Raw genomic sequence first — 13,985 nt, forward strand, 5'->3', positions numbered from 1 at the left:
AACTGGGTTTATTTTTTAAATATATTGTAGCTTTTGTTACGGTGGAAAGCACCAAGTAGATGCCCCCCGTAGTGATGGTGTCTGCGGCAAAACGGAGACGTAGTGCCTTGTTTATTTCTACGCACAACGTCATATCTACCGCTTTCTGTTTCGCATTTGTCTCCATCACGGCAACCTTCCTGTCACATGATCTTGAATTGTCATTACGTTTTGCAACAGGGGTTTGTTAAAAACAGCAGCCAGCCCTTCAGATGCAATGTCTCTTACTAGGGTTGAGGCTTAGTACATGGCAGCAAAAAAAAAAAAAAAAAAAACGGAGCTTTTTTTATGTGATACGAGTCAAAGGAAAGACAACGTGGCTGCGGTGAACAACAAGAAAAGGAAAAGGGGCAATAAAAATGGAAAATATTGTTTGGGAGGGAAAAATGTGACCTAAAACGCCGGTAAAGATGTACCAGGCTAAGTGCCATATTAGAAATATATATAAGCCTCTGCGATAACTCGAAGCTGTAGAGCGTTGCTTTTTGACGCTCTTGAGAACGATCAGTTTTGTCAGCAGGTACACCCAAAATGATGAGGCATGTGTGGTCTGTAACAAAAAAAAATAAAAGCGATTCGACAGATTTTTAGAACCTGAAAATATTCACCCAAATCCATCAGGTAAAAGTCGGCCTTCCTGATGCTCAAGGGTTTACTACAAAAAAACAACAAGAACAAAACAAATGCAAAGGAAACTGCGAAGCCGTGGAGGCGACTAAAATTAGAAAGAAAAGCAGTGTAAACGTTATAACGTAGACGAGCTTGCACCTGCTACAAACAAAAATTGCCTAAGCTTGCCGCAAATAGCGGCAGCTACACCTTCAATTATAGCATTTCTTGGCGATGTATTGCAACGTATGGTTGACCTGAGAAACTACTTCAAAACCAGCAGCTTTCCTTGTAATACTTTTGCTGAAAAGTGGTGGAGTGGTTTCCTGTGCTTCTCCCAAATTGGCCAAGAGCAGAAAATAAAATGTCAGAAGTGATATCCGAAAATGAAATTCTGAACCTCAGTTTAACCAGGGTGTCACGAGCGGCAGACGATTGGGACACAGATTGGTATGCACACCTATAAATTCTTGCTCTACGAATTCAGATCGAGGAAATGTATGATGGCGCGAGGTTCAAACAAATTAAGCCACCGCAGTAATGTGATGAGTCCCGGAGGCCGGATTTCCAGGCAATAAAAAGCGCATTTTAGGCGTTTAAACTAGGCAGGAAAAGTAACATTTTAGGCACCCAACGTCGCAAATGTAGGCACGATAAATTGTTACAAGAATGCAAATAATTCCATACGAAGACGTGCGCTGCCTGTATCCACGACAAGAAAACCAAAAATGTTATGGGTTATTTATGGCACAAAGGCGACAACAGTTGAACGTAGCCATTCAATTGTCCCACAACACTTCTGAACTAATGAAATACATTATCTTTATTCGACAAGCGCACCGCTTACATTCGTGCTCAATGGTCCCAGTTGCTTGCTCTAGCATCACGTAGAGAAACAAGCATCAAAAAGAAATGTACTTGAGAGCAGGGGCGGATCTAGGTTTTTTTCTGAGGGGGGTCAGCTTCGATCAGTAATGATGATGATGATGATGATAGTGTGGTAGGGGGTGGAGGGATGATTGTGATGAGGTGGAGGATAGTAGCCCTTTTTATTCACCGAAATTTCGAAAAGCCAAATGTTCAAGATATAGAAAAACATTATCAACCAGACTTTTTTAATGACCTGAGGGGTCATCTTGTTCGAGGTATAAATTCAAAAGTTAAGAGGGGGGTCAGGAAAAAAAGCGCTAGTTTGTGTCCTCCGGACGCGATTGAATTACGGCACGACAAGAACGGACACGAATACACGATTAATTATTAGAATTTAACATGCTCTTACATGAAGACTGTTAACAAGACTTCCAGACACTGCTAAACAAAACATTTGTAGAGCATTTTTCAAGAGGTGTTTATCATCCGAGGAGGTTTTTGATGAAAAATCGCATTTTAGAGCTCGTGGAAATGCAGCTGCGCAGTGATATGTCGCTATTGCCTCTTCAATATAAAAGTGACATGCAAACAAAGGCTCGTTAAATGCTCAACCATTGCGTTTAAAATATAACAAGGTATATATTTTGGCGAGTTGGTATATGATACTTGAACGTTCAATGCGCAAACTACACGAAGACGAAGAAAGAAGACGAGGCAATGCGCGAACTTGCAACTAACTCAACTAACGTTATTAGGAAGAAACGCGTTTTTACTCACACCGAATCATCACGTTACCTTACACTATCTCCCATATGACCCTACCGGGGAACGTGTTCATACTGTTCAATCATTACAAAAGAATGAAAGGAAACAGTAAGTACGGCAACAGGAAGTAAAGAGCAAAAACAAATATACCGTCATTCCGTATACAAGCGCGTTGTTTCCCACCGTCTTAAAAAGTTTGAGGAAAACGCAGACGTCAACGTTATCTTTTCAGCGCAACAGAAACTTGCTACTTTATGACAGAAGAGTTATCGTACCACTGTTAAACGTGCATTTGATCTTAAACACAAAGTTAAGTTCCTTGACTGCAGTGGGATCGTAGTCTATGTCATCCCATTGAATTTGGCAGGAAGCATATTGGACTAACTGGGCGCTGCCTCAACGAACGATTGCGTGAGCACGCCAACAATGTGCGTAACGGCACAACTGGACATTTGGCCGGCCACTGTCGTGACCATGGTTGTACGCCTTTGTTTGATAAGAGCAACATTACCGCCGAACACAGGAGTCAATGGACTCGAGAGATCATAGAGGCACATGAGATCACACATTCCGGTCATAATCGTGTGAGTATGCCCTCCCTCGTGCTCACTGAGAAAGAAGTGTACTTTTTAAGACAAGGTGGTGCTTTGTAATGACTGAGCAGTCTGAACACGTTTTCCAGTAGTGCCGTGTGGAAGATAGTGTGAGGTAACGTGGTGATTCGGCGTATGTGAAAACGCGTTTCTTCCTAATAAAGTTAGTTGCAAGTTTGCGCATTGCCTCGTCCTCTTTCTTCGTCGTCGTGTAGTTTGCACATTGAACGTTCAAGTACGTTTAAAATATAGTTGGATTGCAGTACGCTTCTAGATAGGAGGATGCGACTGCACACGTTTGAAAAGATGTGTTAACACGACAGTGTTTTATTCCGGGATATACAAAGATATCCATGACGTCACATCCGTCACGGAAGTGGCGCCAGGGCAACAAAGCCAGGGGCCTGTAAAGGGTGCACCCCTGCACACAGGGTCTTCTGGTGGGCAAGGAACCTTTAGTACTAAAGAGTACGTTATACTTGGGGTTGTTCGTTTTCGGGTTTTATATTTTAACACGAAAGTGTTCTATTCTGAGATACACCAAGATTTCAATGACGTCATATCCGTCACGGGAATGACTCCAGTACACCTTTTGTGAAGCGACCCGCCAGCAGGACGTCGCTCGCCAAGCACACGCACAAGACAGCCGCCGACCCGCAAATCATGCTCATTTCGCTGCACATTTCACTTTCGTGTTTTACCGATTCCTATGACAGAAGAATCAACCACAGTTCTTTTCGGATATTACAGGCAACGTAGTCGAAGAATCACAGTGAAAATTGTGGAAGCGATAGCAAACTGCACCATCTCCAGGCTTTTCATTTAAAACTGCGCCTCTCGTCACTGAGCGCCCCATTTCGCTGCTGCTAGATGTTGCTCTCTGGGAGGGGGCTGAACTAGAGTACTGGGTTGAACAAGAGTACAGTTATTAAGCCCTATAGAGTTGAGAACACCAATGTTGCCCAGAAGCATGAATAACGGTCTCAAACTGCATCCGAAAGCAACGATCGGGGATAAATATGGTCTATATAGGCGGCGAGTCTCGAAAATAAATATTTATAGGCATTTATACCCATTTAGGCACGAATACTAAAATAGACATTTATAGGCACTACAAAAACACCTCAACAGTCATTCTTAACCTCCAATTCATGCTCATACATCGAGACGGTGTGACAGGAGCGCAAGGAACAAAATAGGCATTTGCCTAAAGTCCAGTCTGAAGCGACGACCTAACGCCACAGCCTGCAAAAGAGCGCCACTGCAGCGTATAGCAAGAAAGAATTTGTGGCACAGCAGGCCATACAGGGAACAAGTAAACGCGCCACGTGTGTTATCGCTTTTGACGTTGTCTGCAGCGAAGCAAGCAAGGACGATACGATTTGTTTATTTCCTTTTTTCGGCAGCCCAGCACAGCGGGATGTTCTCCGGAACTGACAGCCCGCCAGCACTTGCGGTTGTTGGCCGCGCTGAGACTTTTGCCGGACGCGGAGAACCTGGTCTACCACCTGCTCAGGCTCATGGACCTTGAAAGGGAGGCCGACATGCCGACGGGGCACTATTGGTACGTCGCTTTTCGTGCTGCATGCGCTTCTCTCTGCTGTAGCTGCGTTACACTTACACCAACTAAACACGGAAGTTTTAGTCACGTCCTTCCATTCCGCTTCCACACAAGGAAAAAAATGGCCGCGTATCTGCTACTTTCGTTTCAAATGCGTCAAAAGGCGATAGTCTTTGTCGACATTTGCCAACTAAATTCCTCCCTTCGCTTTCCCGCTTACTTCTCATGTTGTTCCTCTCCGTCCCGCTCTTTCCAAGGTAAAATCGCTAAAGGTCTGCTCAAGTCAATTTAGATTTACTGCGTTCCACTGCTCCAGCCTGGTGCCTCGATTCCAGCGCGGCCGTACGGCGGAGACGCGCCTGATTTGAAGCGCCCTACTTCAACGTTTATAGAACCACGTTGCCCTAGTGGTGGTTGTGGTAAAAACTTTATTTCTCCAGACCTGTTAAGAAAGAGGCGCGAGAAAGAGGCGCCGGCTGGGAGCACCGGCACACTACAGTCCCCTAATCGACGGCCAGGAGCCCGTGGGCGCTAACCGCGAGTTCGGCCAGCTGGATTACACACTCTTGCACTTGTGGGTCGTAACTGAGCAGCGTAGCCTCCCATTGCTCTAGCGTGGTAAGGGGCAGGTACAAAGTAGGATGAAGAGGGGGGGTTTGGAAGGGCACGCGCCTACCATGTGGTGAAGGGAAGTGAAAGGCGCGCCGCACCATGTGCACGTGTGGCAGTATCGCGTGGGGAAGTGGAGGTGTCACAATGCAGGATGCGGTAAACTATTCGTCTGGAGTCGACGCCACTGAACGGACTGCCTGCGCTTTAAGGTGGGAGCGGGGCCGGGGAAGTGCGGTAGTGCTGTGTTATGTCCCCATACCTAACCAAACGATTTCTCCCTCCCTCCCGAGATGGAGAGGCAGCATCCGAGGCATCCCGGCGGCAGAAATCTCGGGCTACCTAGTTAGCCAGCTCGTTATCCGGAAGGGACGAATGGGCCGGTGTCCATATCAGGCGTGAGCAATGTGCAGGCGGAGTCGGTGCTGTCTGCAGGATGCGTACGGTGATGGGCGATACACGACCCATCGCAAAGTTCCGAAGAGCCGTCTGCGAGTCGGAGATTATTGCGGTGGCCGGGGCAGCTTTAAGGGCCAGGGCAATGGCGACTTCACCAACTTCAGGGTCCACGTGCGTTCCTAGCAGAACGTGTAACCTATCTAGTGGAACCTTTCGTAACTGTTTCGATTTCTTGAATGCTGCCAGAAGCTATAGTGGCGCGGGCGACAGCAGGCGACGGAGTGAAAAAATTTTTTTGTGCAGCTCATGTAGTATTTTATTTTGCCAAAATCAAGCATCCATGAATTTTTTTTATAAAGGAACACTGTGAACATCACTTATTTATTGATTTTCTCCATTATAATTGCGTAATGTCTTGTTTTTCTTCCACAATGTTGACAAGTATGAACATTAAAACCGGAATTAGACGTATAGATTTTGAAGTGAGTATATAAGACTATTGCTCAGATTTAGTTTCACTTTGGCCGGGAGGCTGAATCGAGTCACAGACAGACAGACAGACAGACAGACAGACAGACAGACAGACAGACATGCAGAGAGACCAAACTACTGTTTTTAAGTAGCCCAAGAAAGGCTATCGTCTTTAGCAAAGTTCGAGGACACGTATAAGCACTTCCTAAGGGTTCCGAATGCGATAACTCCAGTATACAACTTAACGCCTGGGATGCTTTGCTTCCATCCTGCGTTCTCGAACGGTTTCATTCTCTCGCCACTTATTTCCGCAAGTGAGGACGTGCCTTTACGCTTTCAAATGGCTTCAATCTGTCGCCTACGTGTTGCACCGCTGCTCCTTCCTAGCGCCGTGTATGAGGAGAGTGGGCGACGATGGTGGGTTTTGCCGCCTGTCTGTTTCCTTCCCCGGCAGGGTTCCTCCGCTCGCTAACTTGCGGTGTATGGGAGCGCGTGCTATAGAACTCCATGAGCTATGGAATACTTCCAAAACACGTGGTGTAGGAGCCCTTTCACTTTTACAGACGCTGACCCGTGGGAATTTTGCTCAATGGGTCACTTAACGTTCTGGCATAAAAATGAGAGACAGGGGCCAGTGGAGCTCGCCGGGCTGAAGCTGCGACTACAGCGCGCATCGACACGCTTGGAAGTCGCCGCTCCATTCGGTGTGTAATTACGGGAATGCACTTGTTGGAAGCTATATTAAAGGAAACCATTACTACTTTTGTCCTGCGATTTCGCGGAGGATGCGGAAAGACCTTTTGACCAGAGACACACCCCCGGCGACACACCCCTCGAAGCGCATCGCGTGATTCGCCGGGCCCGCTGTTGGCGCCTGCGGGCGCCGACAGCGGTCGCCACTGCCGCTGCGGCCGAGGCAGCCAACCACTCCCGCAGCCTTCCATGCATGTGGCGCTGGGTCGTTTCGGGCAACGTGACTCATCTAGAGCTGGGCGAAGAGAACGGTGCGTTCGCCATGAATGAACGCCGCGTTCGCCCTGGCGAACGCCGCATTCGCCCGGCCTCCTTCTGTGAGCGTTGCACGGAACCGAACGGCTTCCAGACGTGGTCCGCAACATATATTCAGCTAAATCAAAGGTTTAACCAAGCGAAGCCAAGTCTCAACCAGAATAAGTCAAGCTATTGCTTTGCATATCCAAGGTTAGCTGAGCTAAGCTTGCCGCAGCCATTTTTTTATACAGCCATTGAAAAATGCAATGCGAGCACGAAAATATAAAACGTAACCCGCAAAATTGGAAAATACTGTTCGTTAAGGTTCAATAATGGGGTTCTATTGGTGCATTTGGGGAGCCGTATTTCCCAAATTTGTTACTGTAATTAAGCCACACGTCAATTTGACTTGCATAGAAATAAATTGCGCTATTTGTGTGTTGCCGTTTATATTTTCGTGCACGCGTTTCACGTGCACATGAATGTACAGGTGCCGTGATAAGAAATTGGAACAAGGATTTGTGAATATCACAAAATATTAGTCCTATGCCTTTATGGCAGCCATTACCGGTTTGCAGGAAGCTTTTTCTATTAGGGAAGATTCCTTTCAATGCACACCAGTGCAGCCAGGCAGTTTCCGGAAGAGACTTCCTGTAAATTTACGAGACCATGTTCCAATTACTTTTGACGGCACCTGTACAATGTTTGTGCTTAAGTTTATCGATGCTAGCGCTTATGTTGGTGCGCACACTTATGAAATGGTGAGGGCGAGTTTTCTAAGTATAATCTGTCCCATTGGAGCTTCTGTCTTATGGCAGACACACACTTCTAAATATTCAACTAAAAATCCGAAGTTTCGGGTTCCAGACATGGCAGGTGTTTTATTTATTTATTTATTTTGGTCTTTGTTAGTTTGTTTGTTTGAGAAACTTTATTAACAAACGTATGGCGAATAGGCCTAATTGGGGGCGGATGTGGAGGGTTGTGTGAAGGATGTCGAAACAAATTTATATGTGCAAATGGACGCCGGTGGCGGGCGTGAAGTCTCCCAATGAGGTGAATATCTGCTTGGCTGTGGCTGTGGGCGGGTAAAGCCAGTCCTGCAAACATGTGACGCTGCTTGCTTTGCAAGAGACGCGCTCGCGTGCAGTCCAGTGCCCGCCGAGAGCAGGCGGCCAATGCCTGGTGTATCTCCTGCAGAGCATGTCACGAACGTGGGTGGTGTCACGGCCGGCGAGGGTGAACTGTTAACGGTATTTCCAGAGAGGGAAATGGCTGGCCGCCATTTCTTGGGAATGTAAGAGTGCCACTTGAAAAGGATGTCCTCTGCGAGCACCACCCTAGCACGAGCCTTGTGGATAAGAACCTGGAGGCCACGTGACAGTCCTGGAGGTAAAGGGTAGTTGTTGGTAGGGATGTGGCTGCGGAGTCGAGCTCTAGCAGAGTGGTTGGTACGGGCTTCAAAGGAGTCCAAAATGTAGTCGTGATGAGGTAAAGCAAGGTGGGAGCGGGTGCAGATAACATCGCTTGCCAGGGCGCGCGCCGCATCTTTGAAAGAGTTAACGCAGTGTCCTGGCAGCTAGTCTACCCGAATTTGTATTCCTTTAGTATGATGCAGCCTCCTGAAAAGCATCTTGATGGAGGCGCAGATACAATTCTGATAAGGCAGCCGGCTTAGTGCGCGGAATGCCCCCTTGCTCACTGCGAAAATAGTTGCAATGGGGGTGGTGGGAACACGAGTCAGAAAATTCTATTTGACGGACAGCGAGTAATATTGCTTGAAGTTGGAGGTGGGTGGACGTAAGTGCTGTTGGGTCTTCTTGTTGACAGCTGGCACGAAATGTCGAATGAATGGCCGCTAATCTGGCTGTATTGTGGTTGGGTCCTAAGTAGGATCGCCATAAACGGCGCGATGCGCAATCTGCTCGGTCATATGAGCCGTGCGTCTTTGCTCGTTAGTATGGCGAAGCTTAGGATTCTTGGCCGGATGTGGCTTCGGGTTAACGACGATGAAGTCCCATGCTGGAAGCGGCAAAGTAATTGGATGTTGTGGTACACTGATAGGTGGCAGAAGCGCAAGTAGCGCACGGCTGGCGAGAGTGGATGCTCGTCGGGAGTCATGGCCTTCCTGACGGATTCGAATGATCTCCGTAAGAGGAGGGGGTCGGGAATATTTGTATAGCTCCTCGAGCTTTGCATGTTCGGGATGGCCAGTGATAACTCGAAGGCCCTCTCGATGTAACGCCTGCAGCTGCTGCAACTAAGTCTGAGTGAACTCAAAACATACTGCCCCATATGCCGCTTTGGTCGTGAGGACATCCTGGGTCAAAAGTTGTGCCTTTGTTGTGGCCCCTCCTATTCGGTTACTTGTGCATTTTATTTTGTGAAGCTGTTGATGCCATGTTTTGTTGATTTGCTCAGGCCACACACTGCATTCTCTATCCTCAGGGACAGGTATGCCAAGGATTTTAACCCACCTCTTCGGGGACGGCTTTGAGAATGTGCAAATTGAAAAGTGTAGTCGTTCTGTTCGTGTGTGCCCTCAAACACCGCGTATGTGCTTTTTTTTTTCAGGCGAAGAGCTGCATCCCAGTACGTCGGAGGGTGTCAGGGAGAGTATCGAGGTAGCTTGTATATGTACCTGAACTTGCTGTTGGGTTAGCTCCGACTTGCGAGGCTCAATCCAAATCGTAATATCGTCCACATATATAGTGCTTTGAATGTGAGGTATTTGTCGGAGTTGCTTGGAAATTTTGGACATGACAAGACTCAAAACAATTGGAGACAAAATAGTGCCCTGCGGTATACCTCTGTGGTTGTGGAAGATATGGGGGCTGTATTTATTTATTTATACATGCATACACACATACATACATACATTCATGCATGTATGCATGCATACATACATACATACATACATACATACATACATACATACATACATACATACATACATACATACACACACACACGCATACATACATACATACATACATACATACATACATACATACATACATACATACATACATACATACAAACTGCAGGCCAGGATGTGGTCCACACACGGGGGAATACAAGCGAGTAAAGTTATGGGAGGCCATGCACGCGTAAAGCCCGGGTAAGGCTTCTAACACACGCAGATATATTTATACACGCCGGGTCAGCTGCTTGTTTGAGGAGGCACAGCTATAGCTGTTTCACATTTTCCCTTTTCTTTCTCCACGCGTAGGGGCAGCGAGCAATAGTAAAATTGTGGGCAGCTTTTATGAGTGACAATGTTACCTGATAAACGAGGAAACGACTTCCGAACGCCAAACCCCTTGCATTAAATCTAGAAGGAATCCCTCCTCGAGTTGATCGGGTGATTCCGAGCATATGGCCATTTAATGACGTAACCATACTCGCCGTGAACGATTGCACAATCTTGCAGAAGTTTGGCACGGCTGGGCCAATTACAAGCATCACTAGTGACAGTAAACACTTTGGTAAGAAGGTGAACAAAGTTTAAATATGTGAATTCCCGTGTAGGACAACGTTAGTCATCTGTGGACAATTTGGCAATCTGTTTCCCAGCTAATCGGTAGATTTTTCCCCGCAATTATATGAATGTGCACAAAAGCGCACAAATTTCAAGACAAAATTACTGGTAGCATGCCGTGGTGGCATTAGGGAGTTTTAGCTGCCGCTTTTTTATGGTCCGCTCCACTTCTATAGCAAGCGGGAGCGCCATTGCGCATGCGTGGCGAGCTTGGCTGTGCTGTGACTTGGGTGGTCTAATCCCACCGCTGCCACCAGTTGTGGGACTTGCGTTGTCACGTGGCCGTGTTCACCAGTTGTTCGGACTCAGGTGTTCGGGAATCTATCTTGGTAGCATGACTGGTAACCGAAGACGTTGATCAAGAGACTGAATTTTGCTGATGACTTAGAAAAAAACTTTCTACACGTATTTACATGATGAGTACAAGTTTGGATGCTGTGCCAGCAACAGCAACAGCAACAGAAGCAACTCTAACAGCAATCCGACAGCAACAGCAGCAACTTTAACAGCAACAGAAGCAACCCCAAGAGCAACCGCAGCATCCCTCGGCGGCTCGCAATACCGCCTTTTTGTTCAAGCAAAAGTCCCTACAGTCCTCCTAGAGAATTCAACTCCCAAATGTCTGGTCCAATCACAGACCCACAATGTCACGCACATTGGCACGGCCATCGCGTGAAGCCGTTCCGGGGCGCAGTTGACGCAGGGTTGATGAACAGCCGTATTTAATGCAGATTGACACGTGTCACGAGCCGATACCGACGGACGCGCGAATTAGCGCCGAAAGGTCCATGCTTGTATGCGCCGGGTCCGCAGACCGGTCATAACAGCCGCGTAGGGCATTGGCTCCGGCTGCGCTGAGCGCGCCGCCGATACCGGAGCCGACCGTCGAAAACGGTCAGCTAAAACCCTCTATTGCACTGATCAGCAATCGTTATTGCTCACTAGGGAGGAAAAGAAGCTTTCCACACTAACTTTTTGAGAGAGAGAGGGGGAATCGTCTTTAATGATACTGGTGAGGTTAGCCTTGCCAAGGCGCCTGACTGAATCGACCCACTCATCCCATCTTTTCATTCCTCTTCGCAACGGTGCGTGGTGTACCGCAGTCGGGCGTCCCTCCGCAAGCTGGGCCTGGCGATGGCACTGCTCGGGGCGCCCCGGCTCGTTCTGCTGGACGCGCCGACGAGCGGCGTCGACCCCATCTCGGCGCGGAAGATGTGGCAGGCGCTGAACGCCTTCGTCGTGGCCAACAACCAGGCCGTCGTGCTCGCCACGACGCTGTAAGTCTCCACTCGGAACACGTTCCGCGCTAGCTGACCGCAGCTGGGCGCTAGAACTTGCACTTCGGGAACTGTAGAGCAGTTCTTCTGCACATGCAGTTTGCGGCTAAGCGACCAATTACTGGACTGCTCGGTACGGCAGTCATTGCGTTGGGCCCAGCACAAATAGAAGCAGACCTAAATAAAGCAAGCGATAATACAACAACCACGAGGAGATTGCGAGTATAGTGGTGAAAGCATCCAAATTGTTTTAAATAAATGTTTCAAATCATTTGTACAAAAGGCATGCCTTTGGCGAGTCCAAAAAGGCTAAAGCGAGAGGCCAGATGGCCTTTCTTTCGCCCATGCTTCTAAACTATATACTATAGCCAACAAGGTACCATATTGGGCTAGTTGGTGTTTAGATACTGGAAGGGAGACAGTAGCCACTTTTGACGAAAGACGGAGCAGAGAAGCGCCCGACAAAAGTGCTTGTGCTATGTGCTTCTCTGCTTCGTCCTTCGCCAAATACGTCACTCTCCACCATTTAGTATCTAAACTAGTACTGTGCAACCTACCGGGCCACAATCCCTCCAACACCGCAAGGATAACGGGGCTACCCTGAACCTACTGAGTGAAAAATGAGGGTTAGAACGGAGGAACCGACCAGTCAAACATTTCCTGGTTCAGACATGTCCTGGTTAGGACATGTCCTGGAACGGGTCAATAGCCAGCGCTCTACTATATTCCCATCAACGAGCTTCTCTAGAACCCAATAAGCGCCGCCTCAGCGGCCCGTGTGCATCAGCACGTACACGCGTGGATGCTCCCCCTCCCCCCCCTCTCCCGCGCAGAATCCCCGAGTGCCTGGCGCTGTGCTCGGACACGCTGGTGCTGAGCCAGGGCGAGCCTACGTGGGCGGGAAGCGTGCCGGAGCTGCGCAACACCTTCTTCATGGGCATGGTGATCACCGTCACCCTGGCGCGTGAAGAGGAGCCCGCCGTGATGGCCCAGTTCCAGAGGAACGTGCGTGAGATCTTCGAGGGAGAGGCGCACATGGTCACCAAACACAAGGTACACACCACAGGCCTCACTCGGCTTTTTTAGTGGCCAAGTCAGATGAACGCACTATGATCTGCCACGCTCCCAACTCGCGGCGGTCGTCCCACACAAGCGAAAATCACCGCTCCCCTTGTTGTACCTGAAAGAGATGTAACGGTGAAAGCCGATGAACCCCCCCACCCTATCTTTGATACGGATTTGCTGGGGAATATCCTTACTGCGGTAAGCTGAAAATATTATAGGTGGTATTTATTGGAGAATTTAGCTGTCAGTTGGCAACACTGGAAACGGCCACGGGCATGGCCGATGCGCCACGGTAATGGCGCGGCTTGTGCGACTGCGTCCGCACACCGAAGCAAAAAAAGAAAAACATCAGCGTGCGCAGTCTACCCCGTTTCAACCGATTCTCAATGGTGGTGTCAACAAATAGGTTATTAGTCGCACTCGCATTGGACTCGAGGCATTACTTTACGTTCGGTGGGGTAGAGTTCGGAAGGTCCGACACAAATCCGACCCCACCCCGCGGAACCCGATGTAACCAGAAACGGCCAACTCGCATGGTTTCTTGCATGCCTGCCTCGCCAGTGAATAAAAGCTACAGTTTTAGAGTACCGTGTGTAACATGCGTACCGGGACCCGACTGGGACTGTGCGCATTCGTTCCGGTAGGGATGCTTATAGTTCTGCTGACGGGTGGCCCCCGCCTGGCCGTGCCGGCGCATTTGTTCCAGTGAGGGGTGGCCCTCTCCTCTGCCCGTGCGTTCATGCGCAGGCTGGTTCCGGTACGCATGCTACGCACGGCCCACACGGTACGCATGGTTAGCTAAAACTCTCTATTAGAAAGTTATAGCAGAGCAAAGAACCGGTGCCGGTACGGTACCCGATAGGTGACCGGCGCTACTGCGCGTGCGTGGAAGCGGGAAAACTGGTTGTGCGCATGAGCAGGTGTACCGGGCACCGTACCAGGACCTGTTCTCCGCTCTCCTATAACTCTCTATTAATTAACAGTCAAGGAATAATTTTGTGCGAATTCTTTGGTTATGTTTTGAGAGAAACCGTTGCATATTCTCAGCGACCGGTGCAGCTGCAACGCAGAACCACGGGCATACCCAGTGGAATGGGCCGCCTGCCTTCTTCTGTGCTGTTCTAGAAATAGTCATGCATCGTTCTGTGAGCACTTCCCATCAGAGCGCCGTGTTTCGCAGTCGCGCTTACCGCTGT

At 48.6% G+C, this 13,985-nt stretch overlaps 1 protein-coding gene across 1 annotated transcript in view; it reads left to right on the plus strand.

The window, feature by feature from the left end:
• The window catches only part of LOC144168439 (phospholipid-transporting ATPase ABCA3-like), a 55,356-nt gene that overhangs the window by 38,679 nt on the left and 2,692 nt on the right, over positions 1–13,985 (plus strand). Inside the window, exons 16-18 of the mRNA XM_077697427.1 lie at positions 4,283–4,440; positions 11,551–11,724; positions 12,558–12,777. Of these exons, the coding sequence (XP_077553553.1) occupies positions 4,283–4,440; positions 11,551–11,724; positions 12,558–12,777 (552 nt within the window). The remainder of the gene's footprint in view (positions 1–4,282; positions 4,441–11,550; positions 11,725–12,557; positions 12,778–13,985) is intronic.

Source organism: Haemaphysalis longicornis, unplaced genomic scaffold (genome assembly GCF_048455015.1).
Source record: "Haemaphysalis longicornis isolate Haplotype H1 unplaced genomic scaffold, Haemaphysalis longicornis Haplotype H1 scaffold_2, whole genome shotgun sequence".
Taxonomy (NCBI): domain Eukaryota; kingdom Metazoa; phylum Arthropoda; class Arachnida; order Ixodida; family Ixodidae; genus Haemaphysalis; species Haemaphysalis longicornis.